The sequence below is a fragment of the Symphalangus syndactylus genome, chromosome 18 (assembly GCF_028878055.3).
Source record: "Symphalangus syndactylus isolate Jambi chromosome 18, NHGRI_mSymSyn1-v2.1_pri, whole genome shotgun sequence".
NCBI lineage: Eukaryota > Metazoa > Chordata > Mammalia > Primates > Hylobatidae > Symphalangus > Symphalangus syndactylus.
The window spans coordinates 103,506,913-103,529,157 of record NC_072440.2 but is presented as its reverse complement, the minus strand read 5'-3'; the positions used below and the strand labels follow the sequence as shown (position 1 = coordinate 103,529,157).

Genomic DNA, 22,245 nt, shown 5'->3' with positions numbered 1-22,245 from the left:
CCGGCTAATTTTTTTTTGTATTTTTAGTAGAGAAGGGGTTTCACCGTGGTCTCGATCTCCTGACCTCGTGATCCGCCCGCCTCGGCCTCCCAAAGTGCTGGGATTACAAGCGTGAGCCACCGCGCCCGGCCTCAAATATTTCTTGTCCAAGGATGTCAACTACCTTCCTCAACTAACTTAAATTCTATTTCACAGCTTTCTTCATTTGTCTAAAAAGCTTTACAATCCATGCTGATAGCCATCTAACTCAAGTGATCTTGTCAGCTCCAATGACCTTCGTCAACCATTTGCCACAGTGAACCCTTAAATCTCATCGCTCTATATTCTTCACCTGAGTCCTCTATGTACAGCTATCCTCCTCCGACTCTCTCCTCACCTCTTCCATTCTCCTCACCTTTCCACTCTTCTCACCTTTCACTTTTCCCTAACAACCCACCTTCTCTCCTTATTAGCATCTCCAATCACATTAGTGTTCATATCCAACACTAATGAAAGCTAACATGTAAATTTCAGAAGTCCTCTTCAGGCTGCAAAGTGCTCTCCTATTGATTACTTCACAAACACCTTGACAAATTAAACTCTCAGTTCTCATCCACACTGATCTCCAGGACACTAAATGGAAATGACCTACACATTCTTCCTGTGGCCTCCAAGGCACGACCTTATCTTGAACTTTTCATCTTCTAGACTCTCCTCCCATGTCCTAAAAAATATGGTAGCATAACTATGCACCAGGCTCACTATATCTAAGGCTCTGTGCTTGGTACTTTGGAGGATATAAAGATGAAAGACAAAATAGTTGCTGACTTTAAGTAGCTTATGTCATAATAGGAAGAGACTGGATAAACATGCACAATTTAAAAACTGCAATATGACACACAGCATAAGAGAAGTCCATTTTGACTTCAGCTTTCATCTTTCTTCACACTGATCATCTTAGTTGCTCCCATGCAACTCTCTAACCTAGTAACTAATTGCCAAATTTCCATTACCAGCCTTGATTTCTTGCCCAGATTCCAGTACTAGATTTCCCAATGTCTACTGGCCACAGACTCCTGAATGTCTTATCAGCCCTCAAACTAAACATATCCAAACCCAATTTCATCTTATTTTCCCATCTCAATTCCAATTCTCATCTCCAAACCTATGAGAAGACAAAACAGCAGCAGCAGCAGCATTTCTGCCAGATACAAAATTTCTATAAATGCAGGGAGGATATTAGCACACTTTGCTGACAGGCTGAAAATAATCAGAGAGCAGTGATGGGCAAGGTAAAAATAACATTAATCGTCACTTTTAAAATTTTTTTGTGAAACTCTCTATGAAGATCCAGGTTCAAGACTTTTATAAGTTTGTATCCCAAATTCTAGCAGGATAGCACTTTACCCATCCTCAGTAAGAATGTGTTCATGAATGAATAACTGTTTCAACTATCATGTGTATTCATCAAGTATCATGTGCTGACTCTGGGCACAGCAACACACAAAAGAATACCAAGGCAGAGGCCTTCAGGAAACTTATTAATGAGTATAAAGCAGTTACTTAAGATAGCATATTATATAATTAACAAGGCTATATGGAACCTTGAAGGATATAGTCTGGTGGTTCTATATCACAAATTGGGGGACCAGTGTCAGATGAGTCAATGGCAGATTGAGAAAAACAGGCATTATAAGAAGTTTTCTAGAAAGCTACATATATTCCATTTTGAAAACTCTTCTTTGACTTTATGTCTTCTAATTTTTAATATTAAAGTTTCCTTTCTTTGATATGACATTATGTTAACATGGTAATGACGGGGGGAGGTGCTTTTATGTTTTAAAATAATGTTGTAACACGGCAAAATGAAACACAAACACACTGACTCTTGACTCCCTGTTTTTGTTTAACTGCCTTATAACTAATAGAAAAATAAACTTCAATCTATTATTAATTAGTAAAGCCCAAATCATATCATTCATCAGAGGAGAAAATTTACAATATTATTTTTTACTTCATACATCAATCAGTTCACTTCTATTCTGGGGGAAAACCAATTTAAAGTACAGAAAGAAATAAGCTTATTTAAAATAAAAAGAAACTAAAATGAAAAATCAGATCTATATGAAGTATTAAGCCACTTAAAGCTAAACTTATTATAGAAAATATAAAAATTTCTCTAAAAGGATTATAGCAAGGACATGCGGCAGAACAAACACATTGTCTCCTGTCAGTGAACATCAATGCTGTCTGCTCTGAGCGTCGGCCTCCTCCAGCCCCTGTGCATTCTTTCCTCGTTTATCTGTGGCAAGCCCTACTCCGATGAAGGCAGAGCCTCCTCCTGATGTGGTAGTCAATGGCAGTGCCCCACAGCTGCTGTGAGCCATAGAAGGAAAATCAGAAGCAGCTGCGTTAATAGCACACTGAGCCCACCCACTCCTCAGCGTGCTACTGTGTGGGATTTGGATCCCACACAGACATCCCCAGCAAGTCATCTCTCCCCACACAACCTAAAATCAGATCCCCATTAAATCCACTCCATATAGAGGTCAGTCTACCAACAGCTTTCCATACAGTGCTCTGTCCACACAGATGTTTTACCTTATCTACAGCAGACACTTTAGCGCCTTTATCTAGCAGCAGCTCCACCACTTCAATGTTTCTCATCTTGGTAGCCTTTATAAGTGGTGTTTCACCATCCTGTGGGCACAAATAAGAACACTTGCCAGATTAATAGCTTGACTCCTGTGTTTATGTCATACAAATGCACGTGTCAAGAACTATCTGACTCTGGTAACAGCCTATATTTAAAACCCTCTCAAGAAAACATAAAAGCTAACAACAAAAAAATGCTTTTCCTTTACAACCACTCATTTGTATCAAAGTGACTATAAATCACGTAGCCAGGTGTGGGACCTGCCCCACCTGCTCGTAAGCTATAGCTGGCAGCAGCGGCTGCTTCTGCCCTTCCCCAGGTTCTACCACTGACCTGGGGCAGCTCCCCTCCAGAGGCTACTTCCCATTCTCCCCACCAACCAACCCACAGCCCATCCTGTCAACATCCAGGTAAGCCAGTGTCCAGAGTTTTTCAGAAATGTATACCAACATCGCTTCAGTTCTCAGTGAAACCATTTGAAACAAGCAGTATGCCTTCAGAAAACCTCAAAAGAGTTCATGATTGCTTTCAAAACCGAAGGAAGGGAAACAAGAAGAGACCACAATTCAGCACTGAGTTAGACAAAAATCTGGTCAGAAGCCACAGGTAGTCACCCTGGCTGACACCAAGGTCCAAAAGAAAAAGAAGAAAGAGGATTAAGGAGCCACCTGCAAACCAGAAGGTATCTCAGAAATTTTTACCCTGGGGTACTGGAAGTACCATCACTGATTTAGAAATTGGCTGGTCCTGATCTACAGCAGATGACACAGGATTGTCTTATGGGTGACTCTATAATTTTGCTTTATTAATTAAGAATTCCTGCCATACCAACCCAGAATTCCAAATATATTTTCCCCATAGAAAATGATTACACATAAGCTAAATATGAGACCACAGTATTAGATAGTTTTGTATTTTTTACACGATTTGAGTAAAATAGTTGAAAGTAGCTAGTCTGGGGAACCAACCACCAGTCACAATGGTTATTTATGTATTCATTTAAAGAGACAGGGTCTCACTATATTGCCCAGGCTGGCCTGGAACTCCTGAGCACACGCAATCTCCCCACAAAGGAATGTGTTCTGCATCCCAGATAACAGTGGCATAAATGAATTTGGGAGAAATGAGCTGTCCAAATAATAACAATTTATGAATAGCTGATATTGCACTTTCTGAGAAGTATTTAATTGAAGTAACAAATATCACACTGTATTTTGCTATGAATACACAAATCCTGAAAGGATACAAAGTTACTCCTCAATTTGATAGAGAATATTACCAGTAAAATCATTGTAACTCTAACATCAAACAAAGACAACTGAAATAAAATGAGCAGTACTAACATTCAGCATGAGGTGCTGCTAACAGAATAGAAATACCATTTATACCTTTGTGCATATTTCAGTGTCAGGATTGCACTGTAAGATATCTCTCACCATTGTTGCATTTCCTTTCTCAACAGCCCAATACAAAGCAGTTTTATTGTCCTAGATAATTAAAAAAACACAATCACTTCATGTGAGATACAATATTTAAAACTGCTACTTGTAAATACAAAACAACATTTCTGTCAGAAAGCATTCCAAAAGGCGGCATGGTAGGAAATACTATTAATCCTTATGCTATCTTGGAGTTACTTTTGAGAAATTCTTTGTGAAAGAAGCCTAGGAAAACTTCCTATTACTTAACCTAAAAAGTTGCAATCCCACAGAGTTAATCAAGTAAACTACACTTGTGTAATGTAATCAGATTTCAGGAACACACACTGGGTTAGGAGTCATCAATACCTGAACTCTGTAAACTCGGACATGTTACTTGACTATTCTGACCCCTGGATTTTCATCTGTAACATGCTGTTAAGTATTGCCCAATTTTTCAAAAGATAATACACGAAAATGTACTTCACAAATATTAAGCATTATCATTTTTAGCTTTCTTAATTTCCATCCATCCCATACCCCTATACTGCCTTGATCAGATCTTTAAAATCTTATCTAGCTCAAAACCAAAAGTCAATCCACATAGACCTTGAAAGTAGAGCTAGGGAACAACAAAAAAAACGAATTCAAACACAGAAGAGGACTCACAGATGCAAGGTAGTTAGGTAAAAGTCCAAGTAGGTGACCTAGAACCCATCTTTTAGTGCCAATGTTATTTTAACCTAGGAGATAATGAATGACTTTTTGCAGCAGCCACATTAAGTTCCTAATACCAAATTTCCCCAACAGAGTTTCTCTTCTAAAAAATGTACACTAGCTGCCCAACTCAAACTTCTCAGGCCCTATCCCCCTTCCCATTTCATTTCTCCACCTCTCCCGACCATCCCCACCACCATGCCTACCACCCCACTGCCCAATGCCAATGATTCATTCACTAGCTATGAAATGCAGTCTTTCACTTTCTAATTTTCTCATCCTATTACAACTCCCCTTGCCTGAAACACCCAGCTTTCCTTTTCTTTTTTTTTTTTTTTTGAGAGACAAGGTCTTACTCTGTCACCCAGGCTGGAGTGCAGTGGCACGGTCACAGCTCACTATAACCTCAAACTCCTGGGCTCAAGAGATCTTCCCACCTCAACCTCCCAAAGTGCTGGGATTACAGGCATCAGCCACTCTGCCAGGCTCTTCACCTATCTAAATCCAACTCATCTTCAAACTTAGCTTGAGTTCTACCTTCTTCCAAAAGCCCCAGACCTTAAGGCCTTCTTCCCCCACCTCAAGACTCATACTTGAACCTTTTGCTAGGCAATCAATCACATGCCATCTTGTGGCTTCACTTTTTATGTTAAAAGCATAAAAATAAGCAAACTAAAATCTTCCAAATTAAAATATATGTGTCTTAAAGACAAGGGGCCCATGTTAATTCCCCCATAACATTTGGCATAATAGTTATAGTTTGATTCAAAAATGGATTTGGATACAAGAGATTTTGGCCAAATACAAGAAAAAACTGAGCAGAAACGTAGACTGTCCAACAACAAAATGAGACGCCAAGAACTTTTTCTAAAGCCTAAAGCTCTTGAAGTATTTGATAAATTCACAACTGTGGGCAAGGCTTTTATCTAAAATTAATAACCTCTGTGGTTCTATGAACTATGATTGCCCTAAGCAATGTCCATAGGCACTACCAAGTGGTCCTAGGAAAGGCAGGCACAGTGGGGAAAAAGGAGAAGAAAATAAAACAACAACAGTAGAAGAACAGCAGATGGAGGAAGAAGACAAAACAGAGTGAAAACATTAAAGAAAATAAACAAGTACCAGATATTCAAAGTGCCACTGACTCTCTCAGCATCACTAACTACTCATTAGTTTTGAGGATTGAATCTATATATACACATTAGTAAGGACAGTATATTCTAAAAACATGAGCTTTTTTGGTTTACCTCTATCTACATTTAACTCGACATTAATATAGAAATTTTACAATAATGGCAGTGAAACTTAGTAATAACACATGCCTGTTAAATGTACTAGGGTTTACAAGTTTATCTCCATAGGAAAGTGGGAAGAATAACATTATGATCAGTCAACATTTACATCCAATTATACTCTAAGATAGCAACTGCACTGTAATCACACATACCTGTCCTCTAATGTCTATATCAGCATATTTTTGGAGAAGCGCTCGAACAATTTCAACATGACCACCTCTGACAGCGCCAATCAACACAGTATCCCCACTCTAAGAAGACAGAAAAAAAAAGCAAAAACAAGGTGAATTGATAACAAACAAGCACTCTTTTGAAGTTACAGTTAATCATGCTTTCATATTTTTTTCTAAAAATTTCTTGGAAAAAGTCTATCTCTAAATAAGAGAAAAATGTTACTTAACTAATATGAATATCTGATATTAACAGACATCAGAGTAAGGGACAGAGGACTTTATGCCCCGAAATGAGGACTCTGAAATTCCTAAACAAAGTTTAGAAAGACCAGTTACCCAGAACAATAATCTATTCTCTTTGAAGGTAACCGCCTATTACAAATGTAAATTAAATACAATGACGTCGTGGCTGTCAATGAACCAAATGAACATTTTAAAATCATATAGTAAAAATCTCTTGGAATAATGCTATATGACGAAAGCCATGAATTCTAAAAAAACAGAGCTATAAAGCTAAAACTATCAGTGAATCTACAGCCACATTTAATTAAGGGAGAAAGCTCCCCAAGCAGCATCCATGAAAACCTAGTGGATTTGGCAGTTACAGGCCAGTAGTGCATTAAGACTGACTCATTCCCAGCGTAAGACTACGTTCACAACCTCATGAGGACATCGCTCTCCCCTGAAACTATATTCACCAAGCAACAATCATTTTTAGTTATATCTTCCTATACTTAAAATACTAGAAACAGCTATTTTGGAAATGGGCATAAATATTTTATTATTTACTGCTAACTTAAAAATCAGTTGTAGTCTTTTGTGTTGAATGAGCCCACAAGCTGCAGCTCAATTCAATCCTGAGTGGACCTCAAAAGTACTATGAAATAAATCAGGATGCAGGTCCTTAAGGGTTATTAAGTTCAGCACCATGATGTAGTGTCTTTACCACATTTATAGCAGAAATAAACCCAAGGCAGACAAATTTTAGTTGGGAATATTAGCATTAACATGGGTGCAGACTAGTAAACTTCTAAATGTGCCATCCACCATTCTAGGTACTAGGAAACAAGACAGACAGGGTTCTACCTCTGGAAGAATTTACAGCCTGGCAGAGAAGACAACATACAATAAACAAAAGATCACACAAACACTATGCAAATAAGGTAATGTTCTAGAAAGTGACTACCAGGTAGTCTGGGCATGATGGCTTATGCCTGTAATCTTACCACTTTGAGAGGCCAAGGCAGGAGAATCACTTGAGGCCAGGAGTTAGAGACCAGCCTGGTCAACATAGTGAGACCCTGTCTCTCAAAACAAAACAAGAATTAGCCAGGCATGGTGGCATGCACCTGTAGTCCCAGCTACTTGAGAGGCTGAGGCAAGGAGGATCGCTTGAGTCTAGGAAGTTGAGGCCACAGTGAGCTGTGATCACACCACTGCACTCACTCCAGCCTGGGTAACAGAATAAGACCTTGTCTCAAAAAAAGTGATCAGGTAGCTACTTTGGATTGAGCAGTTGAAGATCTTTCCAAGGAGGTAACATTGAAGCTGAGGTGGGAATGACAAGAAGGAGTCAACATCAGCATTCCAGACTAAGAGCACAGCTGCTGCAAAGGCCCCACAGCAGGAACAAGCTCAGTGCACTCAAGAAAGGGAAAGAAGCAAACACGGCTGCAGGCTATGAAAACTGGCAGAAGAGGGGTACAAAGTGGGGAGAGAGGTTAGGCAAAGACAATGTCATGTCATATCTATAAACTAAAAAGATAACATTCATCCTCAGTGCGACAGGAAGTCTTGGATGGCCTTAAACAAAGAAGTACACACGAGATTTACTGTTTTAAAGATCACTCCAAGATCAGAGTGGAGAACCCAGTTGCAAAGCTACTGCTTTAACAGTAGCACCACCAGAGACAGTGGCTTCAGCTGGGAGGTGACAGTGGAATGAAGACAGGTGGACAGATAAAGGATTTGTTTTGGAGTAAAGTCAACAGAGCCTGCTGGAGGGCAAACGAGGAAAAGAGAGAAACCAAGGCTAATGCACAGGATTTGGGGCTTCAACAAGAGGGTGAATGGTGGTACCACTTGCTGAGATGGAGAATGAGGGAAAAGCAGGTTTGGGGTGAAAAAAGCAAGGCATCTGTTTTGCTGTAAGTTTAAGAGGCCAATTAGACATTCAAGTGGAGAGTTCGGGTAGAGGTGGATCAGTAAGTGTGAGCTCAGAGAAGTTTGGGCACAAGAAAGCACACCTACAGGGACACATCAAGGTCAGTTACAGACTAATAGTACATGTGACATTTTCAATAACATTATTTGACAAAAATTTAAAAAGACATTTTTCAGAACGATTGAACAGTTTTTAACTCACTCGTTTTAAAGGCAGAAATAAACTTATCTTAAAACAAGTTTATGTCATGCATGAGAATCTTGAAAGGTAGTAAGACACTAAGGTCATCTTTCATCCACTTCGCCACTAGGAGACAAATGTGAAACAGGTGACCTACCCTGTCAGGTATGTTCACATATGTTCCAGCATCGAGCAGATCCTGCACAATCTCCGTATGTCCCTCCTTTGATGCAATCATCAAAGCTGTATTTCCATCTTTATCTGTTAAGTTTACATTTGGATTCCTCTTCAAAATTTCTTTTACTGACTGTGTGTAACCTCCTTTCACTGCCACAATAAGTGCAGTCATTGAATTCTAAAAACAACAACAACAAAAACAAAACACAAGCCCAAGAAATTAATGTATTATATAAAATACATGATTTATACCATAATCATAAAACTAATGTTTTCAAATAGGTGGCTTATTATTGTCATTTCCAATAATAAAATGCCAAAATAAATAGCAAGAAACATACCAAAAATGGCTAGGAGGTATCTTTTGTTTTTGAAAATACCTTAATGATCTTCAGTCATTAGAACTATTATGAAGTTCAGTTATTTCAATGATAATCTGAAATTGGACTCATTTATAATAAACTAACTCACTAATGTAATGAAGGATAAAATAGTTGACAGGGTGACTAAACACATTCTAAATTAAATAATCCAAAGTCAGGTGAATCAGACTTCAAGAATTCTTTATAATAAAACCCATAAAAAACACTAAAGTAAACAATGAATTAATAGCCATGAGCTATTTCAAGAAAAGTGTAATATACTCTTTGGCTTTCATAGTAATCTAGAAACTACATTTTCAAAACCTGTCTTATTTTAAGTAATTCTTTTAAAAACTGCACATCTATTTTATAACAATAAATCAGGTCAGGTATGATGGCCCACACCTATAATCCCAAAGCTTTAGGAAGCCAAGGCAGGAGGATCGTTTGAGGCCAGGAGTTCAAGACCAGCCTAGGCAACATATAAGACTCTGTCTCTAAATAAACAAACAATAAATCAACTAAGAGAAGAATGTGACTCACTACGAGAAGTAGTATTAAAATTGCTTCTTGAGATGTTCACCTACTTCAAGCTGTCATACAATTTCCTTTTAGAAATATTTTAGGTCAGCCCCCAAAATAAAGCTGTCATTCTCCCACATATTAAAATAACACAGCCTTTTCAAATTCTTGAGCCATCAATCATCATAGAAACAAGCCACTTGTTCACTTGACCAACTGTCCAGAGGAGGCAGGTGGAAGGTATGGCATCTGCAGCTGCCTACAGACCATGCTGCCTCCACCAGCACGAAAACAGGGCCTACGCCTTGAACGTTGGCAATGAGTCAGCTCCTGCCAGTATGCAAACAGGAGGAACTGGTTGATAGTGTGCCAAACAGTATGACATAAAGAGTTTACTCTTGTTTCACTATGACCCAAGATCTGGTGCTATCTCTTCTCAGAATCCTTTATGATCCACTCCCATAATATACTAATTCTGTAAATAGCAGTCTGTATTATTTTATCTGTTTCTTATGCATAAATATTGTTTCCTTTAACCATATTCTTATAGGCTCAAGGGAAAAGTGGTATTAGGCTTCTTCATCTCCCCAACACAACTGGCACAGGCTGGGGAATGAGGAATTAAAAACTGCTAATTGGTAAGATGTATCTAACCAGTTTTTAAGCTTTCTGGGTTCTGACAGCTGATTTCTGATTTTTTTAAATCTGTTCATTGAAGAGGGAAAATAAGGCACAGCTAAAAATATCCCAAAAATTACAATATTACTTTAAATTTTTGAAGAAAAAATATTTTAATGCAGCACAATGTTTTTCCCCAATATTAAAAACCATTTGATTTGAATAGTTTATTAAACAATTTGCACTACGTATAGGAAAAAAACAAACTCCATTTCACGTAAATTCTTACAACACTAAATACTTCTATGACCAGATGTGTGGGGTTTTTCCCCATCCATCAAGCAATCAATTCTGCAGCGGACACCAGCTGGGTATTCTCCAAGTCAATTCTGACACTACCTACCTGGAGATAGCGTCAGACCCCACAGGTAAGTGCTCGGTGCCCAAGACTGCCCCCACTTCCCATGCCAATGAAAGCTCAGTTGACTGACTGGCTATAAATCGGAGCTCGCACAACCCCCTCCTTGGGTTTGATTAATTTGCTAGAGCAGTTCACACAGTTCAGGGAAGCAATATTTACCAGTTTCCATAAGGGATATTTTAAAGGATAGAAGTGAGCAGGCAGATGAAGATATACATAGGATGAGGTCTGAAAGAGTCCTGAGCACAGGAGCTTCTGTCCCCATGGAGTTGCAGTATGCCACCCTCCCAGTACGGGAATGTGTTCTTGGTCATCTTCCTGGAAGCCCCCTGAATTCAGTCCTTTTGGGTTTTTATGTAGGCTTCATTATGAAGGCATGATAATCATTGGTCAATGATGATCAATGCAATCTTCAGCTCCTCTTCCCTCCCCAGAGGTGGTGGGTTAGGGCTGTGGGTTCCAACCCTCTGAGCACATGGTTGGTGTCCCTAGCAACCAGCACCTCAACCAGTGGGGTTATCTAGAAACTTCCCAAAAATAACCTCATTAACATAAGCTCAAGTGTGGTTAAAAGGGGCTTGTGATAAGTGACAAAAGACTGTATTTCATCTTTATCACTCTAGAACTGATCCAGAGCTGTTTCAAGAACCAAGGACAAAAGGCCAAACACAACCAAGGATTCTCTTATTGCTGTAGTCACTTATGAAATTACACAGGTTATAGGAGCAGTCAGCCAGGAACCACAGACAAAAACCAAAATAGTCATGCACAGCGTATTTTGATTAATGACAGATGGCATATATGACATAAGTTCCATAAGATTATGATACTGGACTTTCATTGTACGTTTTGTGTTTAGGTATGTTTAGATAAAGAAATACCATTGTCTCACAACTGCCTACAGTATTCAGTACGGTAACACACTGCACAGGCTGCAGCCTAGAAGCAACAGGCCATACCATAGAGCCTAGGTATGAAGAAGGCTATACCAGCCAGATGTGTGTAAGTGCACTCTATGATGATCCCACAATGGCGAAATCACCCATGACACATTTCTCAGAACATATCCCTGTCATTAAGTGACACGTAACTCTATATATATCACACTAGGACTACTGAAAGCTTTTCTTTATACTTTTAGGTCCCCAACTGTGTGTGCATTAGCAACAGATCCTTAAAAACATCTATTTATAGTATATATGTTTATAATATAACATACTTAGGGTAACAGAAAATGCTTGTTTTCCTGTTACTATCATTTTAGAACTAGAGGGAAATTTCTCTAGGCATATACTAAAGAAATAAACTCTCTCTCTTAAAATAAAAAACATGTTTCTATTGCCAAGCATTAAAATATAAGATACTTACAGCTCCTTCTTGATCCACATCAGCTCCCATGGCCAATAAATGTTTCACACATTCCAAATGACCCTTTCGTGCAGCCCAAACTAAAGGGGTGGTTCCATACTATTAAAACAAACAATAAATTTAAAATTATTATAAAAAGTATACTCAAAGAAACTAGCTCTTAACATGAATTTTAATAAAAATCTTTTTATCATTCTTAGAAAACTGTATACATTTATCGTAATTTTAATCTTAGATAAATCCTATTTCTTCCATTTTATTTAACCTGAGTAGATGATTAACCAGTCCGTGAAATGTCTTTTAACCAACTTATTTAACCTTTTCTTGAGACAGAGTCTCGCTCTGTCACCCAGGCTGGAATGCTGTAGTGCAATCTCGGCTCACTGCAATCTCTGCCTCCCGGCTCAAGCAATTCTCATGCCTCAGCCTCCTGAGTAGCTGGAATTATAGGTATGCACCACCACAACTGGCTCATTTTTTTGTATTTTCAGTAGAGACGGGTTTTGCCATGTTGGCTAGGCTGGTCTTGAACTCCTGACCTCAAGTGATCTCCTGCCTCAGCCTCCCCAAGTGCTGGGATTACAGACATAAGCCACTGTGCCAGGCTCTTATTTAACTTTTATAATGAGTGACAATGTTTCCATCATAAGGTAACACAGCCTCAAATTTTCAGCAAGCTTTCATTGCTTCCCATATCTTGTGAAACAGAATTTAAAGTCCAGCAGTCTGACTGCAGGCAGGAATAGTAACAACCAAGTGCCAAACAAACTAAAGTGGCCTAACCACTTTACATGGGTCTGCGTGTGTGATCCTTATCATAAGAACAATTCACAGTATCACATTTTCACAGATGAGGACACTGAGGCCCTAAGAGGTTAATTCATAGGCAAAGGTCACAAAGCTATCAAGAGGTGAGACAAGACCCATGAGCCCTTGAAACTGCACTCAAGAGCACCTTTCCCTGAAAGATGATTCAAAAAGCATCCAGGAATATAAATCATGCATTAAGGCATTGCCTGCCTTTGGGGAGGCTAGCGATCGGCAGACACATGAATGCCCACAGTGACCTTTCAGTACCTGAAGCCCACAGATGGAAATTAACATTTAATTTAATTTAATCTATTCTCTTCTCTGTGACAGCCCTGTCCAGCAGAACTTTCTGTGTTGATGGAAATACTCTATAATTCTGTGCTGTGAGATATAGTAGTCACTAGTCAAATAATGATGATTAAGCACCTGAATGCTATGTGGCTACTGTGACTGATGAACTGAGTTCTTTTGTTTCTCATTTCATTTTAATTAATGTAAGTCTAAGTAGTCCTGTGCTAGTGGCTACTGTACTGAGCAGAGTCGCTCTATAAATCATGTCAGGCACCACAGCAACCAACCACACTGTTGAGGGCTGGAGCCCTGGACAGGCTTCCCAGATGGATGAAGACTCCATGACAGCCAGAATCACAAGGTTGCCAATACAGCACATGGGAGCCAGCACCTCACAAAACGAGGAAGAGAATGGAGGAGAAGCAGCTGCCACAGCCACTGCCTCAAAGCAGGCTTAGGAAGAACGAATATGAAATACAGGAGGAGCAGGCACTGTGGCTCACTCCTGTAATCCCAGCACTTTGGGAGGCTAAGCCAGGTGGATCACCTGAGGTCAGGAGTTCAAGACCAGCCTGGCCAACATGGAGAAATCCTATCTCTACTAAAAATACAAAAAAATTAGCCAGGCATGATGGTATATGCCTGTAGTCCCAGCTACTGGGGAGGCTGATGCAGGATGATCACTTAAACCTGAGAGGTAGAGGTTGCAATGAGCCGTGTTCGTGCCACCACACTCCAGCCTGGGCAACAGAGCAAGACTCTGTCTCAAAAAGAAAAAAAAAAAAAGAAATACAGGAGGAGATTCCCAACTTCACTCCTGCATCTGTGGTTTTCTCCACTAAAAAGAACTAAATTCTCTTTTCTAGCCTCCTCTTTTGCAGATAATACTTACTCTGGCTAAAATGCCTTTCCTAACTTTACAATAGCAATATCTTAGACATCTTCAAACATAATACACATAGAAATCACTCTTCATAAAGCCTTTCAAAATATACTAATTGTAACTGAGCTCTCGTCCTTTGAATACCTATTGCATTGGATTTCTGCCCTTCTGATGGAACTGAACTATCCACGATTATATGCTATGATTTCTGCTCCTTCCCTTGCCTCAGCACGAGCCGGCGAGTTGTCACCCACTCCCATTTGGGAGACAGTCCCACTTTCAACGTTACAAAGAATTCCTGACATCCAGCAAGACCTTCCCTCACCTTGCATCCTGTCTGCTTCAAAACAGCTCTGTAGCCACACTCTGAACTACCTCAATAAGTCTCTCATCTCTTTCTCAAATATCCCTTCTCAATCTAATCCCTTTACATGTATTCCTGACCCTATGGTCCTCTTTCACCCAGACCCGTACTCAATAATCTCCTGCCACATCATCAGTCTTTTCTTCTTATTCCCTCTTCCTATTAGGTCTCTGAATGACGTCCTTCCAACGTGGTCTCTCTTATCCTAACAAATTTTTCCAACAGGCTACCCTCTGAAGATAATCACTGTCCTTTCTTTTAAGCTTTTCAAGATAATTTATAACCCCTTACCAAACTCCCCTAAAAAACTAGTTTCTGCTATAAATATTACAAAACCACCATTTCAGAGGTCACCCAAATAGCTACCTAAACTCCAGATCTATATATCTTTTTTTGTTTTTTTTTTTTTTTGCTTGTTTGTTTGTTTTTTCTTTGAGAGGGAGTCTCACTCTGCTGCCCAGACTGGAGTGCAGTGGCACGATCTCAGTTCACTGCAATCTCCACACTTTCTGGGCTCAAGTGATTCTCCTGCTTTAGCCTCCCAAGTAGCTGGGATTACAGGCACCCACCACCATGCCCAGCTAATTTTTGTATTTTTAGTAGAGATGGGGTTTTACCATGTTGGCCACGGTGGTTTTGAATTCCTGACCTCAGGTGATCCACCTGCCTCGGCCCCCCAAAGTGCTGGGATTACAGGCATGAGCCACCGCACTCAGCCACCTATGTATCTTTTACTAAGTTCTTTCTTTTCTTCCTGGAAGCTCTGCAGTATTTTGAACTATACTGACTGTCCCTTCCAACTTGAATTTTTTATTCATTCACTTCATTCCTTTGACACTACACCAGCCAAGTTCTCCTAGCTCTGGAGATTAATAATAATTACATAAATAATTATGTATTATAATTAAGAAAATAATTATTATTCCTAATAATCAGCCCTTTGCTCACCATATTCCGTTACTACTGATCTCAGCTGCCAAATCCACATTCATATCATTTCAAGAATCACCTCTAGGCAAGCCCTTCATCACCAGCAACCCAAATCTCTATGTCCGCTATCTAATAGGACACCTTCAACTACAGTTTTCCACCACTTCAAGATCAACACATCTAAAACAGACTTCCTTTCCCTTCCCTAAAAATTAGTTCCCATAGAAACCTCCCTATTTCTGTCAGAAATAAAAATACTCTCAATCTTCAATAAATCCCATCGTGTGCTATTAAACGTTAATTTTTTCTAAAACACCCCTTTGCGACCACCTACTACTTAAAACCCCCAGTGATTCTGAGTGTCTACAGGCCAGATGTCCAAGCTCCTCAGCCAAGTATCCAAGACTCACCCAAAGGTGGCTCCACCTGCAGCCCAGCTTCCTCCTCCCACCCCTCTCCTCACCACTGAGGTGTGCACTCAACACTAGCTCAACAGGCCACTTGAAGCTGTCCCCTGGTACCTTGTGCTCTCATTTTCCCTGTGTCCAGTTCATCTCTGCTCCTCCTCTCTCACGGATGTAAACTCTACCCTTTCTTCAAGGTCTAGAGGAAGTCGCATTCTTTTATCAAATCTTGACTGACTGCTGCGCCATCAGTGAATTCTCCCACCTCCACACTCCTAAGTCACCTGACCCTGGGCCTTTGCATTTTACATGGCCCACTTATCTCCGTGCTTCTCTAAACAGAGATCATTTCTTCTTTGTTTTTGTATCTTCTGTGCTAAGTGCAGGTACAGGGCACTGCATAGTGGTTACTAAACATTTTCTCAAAATGCTAATGAGTGACAGATTAGGTAGCATTATTACCTGATTCTGGAGGGCCTTGAAAGCCAAGCTATATGTAAGCATTTTATTATAGGCAAGAAGGAGAAAATAAAGGCTTCTCTGTGATAATTAAATTACATCACAGGCTGGGTGTGGTGGCTCACGCCTGTAATCCCAGCACTCTGGAAGGCCGAGGCAGGTGGATCACCTGAGCTCAGGAGTTCAAGACCAGCCTGGCCAACATGGTGAAACCCCGTCTCTACTAAAAATACAAAAATTAGACAGGCGTGGTGGCACGCACCTGTAATCCCAGCTACTCGGGAGACTGACACAGGAGAATTGCTTGAACCCAGGAGGCAGAGGTTGCAGTGAGCCGAGATCGTGCCACTGCACTCCAGCCTAGGTGGCAGAGCGAGACTCCGTCAAAAAAAAAAAAAAAAAAAAATCCATCAATAGACAAAACTGTATCCATTTTAGACATACCTCAAACCTCAGTCAATCTGAATTAGGCAACAGTACAAATGCAATATTCTTAAATGCCATATTATAATATAAATATTTACAATAGCCTCCCTACACTCCTCATTAAGCTATTATTTTGTGTAATATTTTTAAAAGAGGCATAACATGCACAAAGTGCGAAAAATATACTAATTTTCACTGTACTACTTGATGATTTTTTACATATGTATACACTGGCATAACTACCGCCCAGATCAAGATATGAATGATTTCCAACAGCCCCATAAGGTTAAACAATACTGTTGTACTTAAAAAAATTTATGCATAGAATGTATTTTAATGACAAAAAACAATCTTAAAGTAACAGCTATTTTCCTATATTTAGCTACAAGGTTATAAATGTGAAAAGATGACGACTATCCCCACAATGTGCCAAATTCTAAGACCGCTAATGGAAATAATGGAGGTACAAAACGGGAAAAAAAAAAAAGAGCAGTCTTTATTTTCATGAAACTTACACTTTAGTGGTAAGAAGGATGTGGAAATCAATCATTACAAGGCAATAGGTTATGTGCCCTAATGGAAATGTGAAGAGCACCCAGGAAGGGGCACCTAGGGTGAGGAGACTTAACAAAGAAGGTAACACCTCAAATAAGCCTTGAAAAATAAACAGGAGTTCATCAGGCAGAGGAGGTAATAACATTCCTAGCAGAGGGAACAGAATAAACACAGAAACAACGTTCACAGAATGTTAGACAATCTGTTGTATCTAAAACACAGCATATATAGAAAGAAATGGCAAGAAGTGAGCCTGCGAGACAGGCTGAAGCCAAACTGAGAAGCCTGGGTTTTATCCCCAAACAGTGAAAGCCAATGAAGCTTTCCAAAAGTAAGAAGAAAAAAAGATAATTAGGTAAGTATTTATGCAATGATTGAGGTAAGTGTTAAGGATTTTAAAAAAAAAGAAGAGCACATCATTCTGGGGTGCTTTCTGGAAGTGATGGCAAATGGGCGGAGCCTCAGAGATGAAGAGAAGCTGAAGAGGAAGAGGCGGGCACACTGCGAAGGGCCCTGGACCGTGGGTCATTCGGTGGTTGGCATGCAAGGAAGCATGGGGGACAAGCAGCAAGAGAAGAGGAAAAAGGAAGGCAAGGCCCATCTTCACCCATCATACCAGAGACGGTCTTCAGGAATTTAAGCACAAGAGAAAGATAACCAAACTTCAATTTTAGAACGATCTCTCACACAACAATACAGAGAAAGTAGACAGGACTGAAGGTAGGAAGGAGAGTTACAATAGAAAACTTCCAACAATGAAGACAGGGACTCTATTATCCCAGTCAGTTTTCTTGGGAATGATGAATGTGACATAAGAAAACATCAGAAGGATACTTACTACATAATACACCTGTGGAATCCATCTATGAGATATGTATCTACATAAAATACATTAATATACAAAAATATAAAATACATTAGAGAAGGCTCATGAAATCATACAAAAATGTTTATAACTTAGACACTGAGGGGACATAACATGGACTGGAACCTGAAAAGATGCTGCTGACCTACCTTATCAGAGCAGTTGACTTTAGCACCATTTTGCAGTAAAAGATGAACTATATCTGCATGGCCTCTCCCTGCTGCCCAAATGATTGGGTAAACACTGTACTGCTAGGATAGATTGGTTGGTAGGTAGGTAGATAAGTAGGAAGGAAGGAAAGAAAGAAAGGAAGGAGGGAGGGAGGGAAGAAATAAAATCTTTTAGGTAGATATTTACAACGCATATTTGCTAAGTAAAGTAAACATCAAAGGAAGTAACACAAAGTAATGTTGTATTTTTTTTGAGACGGAGTCTCGCTCTATCACCCAGGCTGGAGTGCAGTGGCGAGATCTTGGCTCACTAATAATGTTTTTTTTAAATCAGATTACAAACCATTCTCCACTTTAAAAACAGACAAAATACTCATAATACATAATTGGCAACTAAGATATAATAAATCTTAAATAAACATATATTATGAACACATTTATTTTTATAAATTCAACACATGAAAATGTGGTTATCTGGCCAACAGGCAATACTAATAAGAAGAAAGCGAAATAAGAGGAATTTAAATACATATAACAGAATGTATACAAAAACAGTATGATTATTTCATAAATGTCTCTTTTCTTTAAATAAGTTCAGATTAAGGATTCACACACAGAAAACAGGAAGATGACTAAAGATTTCAAAATCTCCTTTTGCAGTGTTATATAGTTATAATTAACATTTAAGCTCTAAGAGCTGCCTTTTTGCTGAAAACAATTGAGAAATAAACTTAGCTTTAGAAAAAAATTCTCATTACTGTGTTTTGAAGTCATATTCTACATTATATTTAATAAGATAAAGAATATTTCTACCCACCACGAAACCAGTATAATCAACCTTAAGTATTCCCTAAGAAAACTTACCACTTATAATACAAACAAATTTTTTTGTTAATGCTTACCAGACCAGTGACACTTGGATTGGCAGCATGAGAAAGAAGCAACTCTACTACGTCAGTACGGCCTTTGTAACATGCCCACATGAGAGCTGTCCATCCTCCCTAAAGAAAAAATGTAGGGGTAAGGGAATCAAACTTTAGATCATCTCTGAGTATAAAAAAATGTTACTAATGAAATTTCTTTAGTAAATATCTTTATAAATCATTGTTTCATGATGGTAGTATTATATAGTTTTAAATTCCCAGGCTCCCCAAATACAATAGTACATTAAATAAGTCAAATCTCTTGCATCTACAAATAGTTAGTCCAAAGTTTATATATATAATGAAACCTGAATTAGAGAACATTCATTATGAACTCTTTCAAATTTCTAAGATTTATTTTGGCTAACCAAAAATATTTCTTCGGGCCAGGCGCAGTGGCTCATGCCTGTAATCCCAGCACTCTGGGAGGCCAGGGCAGGCGGATCATGAGCTCAGGAGTTTGAGACTAGCCTGGCCAATATGGTGAAACCCCATCTCTACTAAAAGAATACAAAAATTAGCTGGGCATGGTGGTGTGTGCCTGTAGTCCCAGCTACTCGGGAGGCTGAGGCAGGAGAACCACTTGAACCTGGGAGGCAGAGGTTGCAGTAAGCCAAGATCACGCCACTGCACTCCAGCCCAGGTGACAGTGCAAGACTCCGTCTCAAAAAAAAAAAAAAAAAAAAAATTTCTCCATAAAACTTTTTATGTTCCTAGATATTCACTTCTTTGTATGAATTTAAACTTTATTCAGAGAGAGATGCTAACAATCATATTCAACTCCTGCATTTAAACACATCCTTTAAACCTCAGATCATTATAGTACCTCTTGCTAAAAGAGAGAGGATGCTAAGGCATCTCATCTGTAATCAGGATTTCCAGAGGTAGGCAAGGTCATCAGTTATGAATTAACACCACACTTGATGATGTTCTACTTACTAAGCTACAGGAGCAATTTTCTTCTTAACTACGACACGATTCAATAAAAAAGACCAATGTAATCAAATCTTACTAAGGAATTTTTTTTTAAGTATGGAGCATCTTAAAAGGGCACAGAGCCAGCCTGAAAGAGCTTCTAATGGATAAAGTTGGAACAACTTGAGCAGTAATATTAGTACTGGGCTATAACCCAAGGAATAAATATTCATTAAGTCCATACCGAAATAGAAAGATATAGATAGATATATAGATGAATGGATAAATGGAGGGATAGATGGATGGATGGACAGACAGATGACAGACAGATAGAGTAGGGTGTGGGGAAGGGAAGTAGGCACTTTTCCTTACAGAAGAATTCTAACTAATTAATGCACAACATATGAGGGAAACAGAAGATCATCATTACACCACCACAGTTATGGTAATAACTGCTGCAAGTAAGATTCACTGATGAATGCTAAATCAAATGGGTGAAAGTTTAGTCAGAATAAAGATATTTTGTTTAGTCTCAAAAGTATCTTCCCCCAAATATTTAGTAATTACAAAGTGAAAAATAGTGCCCTTACAGTGGCAGACACCACCCTAATCAAGAGATGAAGGCTGACATCACCAGTGATACAAACTGAAATCATGTTCCCCCTAGGGGGTACACCAAGAAAAGCACATGGCCTCTGGGACATCCTTCCCTCTAAAGCACATCTGCAACTGAACACGAGAAACATCCACAAATCCAAACTGAGGAACATTCTAAAATTACTGATGAGTACCCCTCTAAAGTGTCAAGGCCATGAAAGACACAATTTAGGTCAAATTACAGAGCTGGGCATTTGATCAAGTCAAGTCTTACATCTATATTTTAACTTGTAAAATATTTGCCCAGAACTTTTTAACATCATGTCCTCACTTCAATTTGAATAATGTCCCAGCCAGGCATAGTGGCTCACGCCTATAACTTTGGGAGGCCGAGGCAGGCAGATCACTTGAGCTCAGGAGTTCAAGACCAGCCTGGGCAACATGGCAAAACCCTGTCTCTACAAAAAATACAAAAATTAGCCAGCCATGGTGGTGTGCGTCTGTAGTCCCAGCTACAAGGGGGGCTGAGGTGGGAGGATCGCTTGATCCCAGGGGATGGAGGTTGAGTGAGCTGAGATGACGCCATTGCACTCCAGCCTGGGTGACAGAGACCTTGTCCCAAAAAAAAAAAAGGGAGGCCTAGGCAGGAGAATCACTTGAGGTCAGGAGTTTAAGACCAGCCTGGCCAACTTGGTGAAATCCTGTCTCTACTAAAAATACAAAAAGAGCCAGGCACGGTGGCATGCACCTGTAATCCCAGCTCCTCGGGAGGCTGAGGCAGAAGAATTGCTTGAACCTGGGAGGCAGAGGTTGCAGTGAGCCAAGATTGTGCCACTGTGCTCCAGACTGGGCAACAGAGCGAGACTCCATCTCAGGGGGAAAAAAAAAGTAAAGAATAATGTCCTTTGGTCCCCTATGTAAGAACCTGTGAGATAAAATTTTAATCTCAAGAAAATGAAGCTAAATTGGCAAGAGATTGAGACGAATTAACTATAGTATAGCTTTATATTTCATGAACTCTTTCTTCACTTTGGTGCCAGTAAAGGTCCTCACAGGAAGAGTCCTCACTAGACTTCTGATATTAAATCCTGGAATTCTTCATGAGCCCCACAGGACCTCAGTGGTCACCCTCCTCTCCTTAAACAAGTCCCAGGGACTCTGTCTTCCCTCAACTTGGGAAGTTGAGTAGTTACTTGGGTAGTTACTACCACCCACCCACCCAATCCTTTAGGTTAAGGTCCCACAAAATTAGCTACTAAGAGAGACAGTCCTCAGTTTCCCCAACTTTCACTGTTTTAAAGCCAAAATAAAGACCCTTTAATAAAGACCATTTAAATGTTAAAGGTTTTCTGGCTATCACTTTGAAGAAATAGGAAGAGCCAAAAAAGTTTAAGAAATCAGTTTTTACAAATCTTAATGCATTTTACACAATCATAATGTATATTTTATTGTTCCTAATTCCCTTGCTGATATATGTAAAACAGTGATAGAGGAGAAAGCCTTTGGAGCCGGGAGACCTGGTTCAAAACTCAGCCTAACTGCTTACTAGCTGTGTGACTTAGGATAAAGATTCACTTCTTCCAGTCTCAATTTCCTCAACTAT

General features: G+C 39.5%; 1 protein-coding gene across 22 annotated transcripts in view; it reads right to left on the bottom strand.

Annotated features, from left to right (window-relative positions):
- KIDINS220 (kinase D interacting substrate 220) overlaps positions 1-22,245 on the bottom strand; it is a 119,540-nt gene that overhangs the window by 74,056 nt on the left and 23,239 nt on the right. For 12 of the 22 annotated variants that reach the window (XM_055254498.2, XM_055254501.2, XM_055254504.2 and 9 more), the window contains exons 5-11: positions 19,110-19,208; positions 18,187-18,288; positions 12,051-12,149; positions 8,740-8,937; positions 6,218-6,316; positions 4,024-4,122; positions 2,581-2,679 (exon numbers count right to left, since the gene is read on the bottom strand). In XM_055254498.2, coding sequence (XP_055110473.2) covers positions 2,581-2,679; positions 4,024-4,122; positions 6,218-6,316; positions 8,740-8,937; positions 12,051-12,149; positions 18,187-18,288; positions 19,110-19,208 — 795 coding nt within the window. The remainder of the gene's footprint in view (positions 1-2,580; positions 2,680-4,023; positions 4,123-6,217; positions 6,317-8,739; positions 8,938-12,050; positions 12,150-18,186; positions 18,289-19,109; positions 19,209-22,245) is intronic. The other 10 variants (XM_055254500.2, XM_055254503.2, XM_063623974.1 and 7 more) reach the window with 1 other exon arrangement.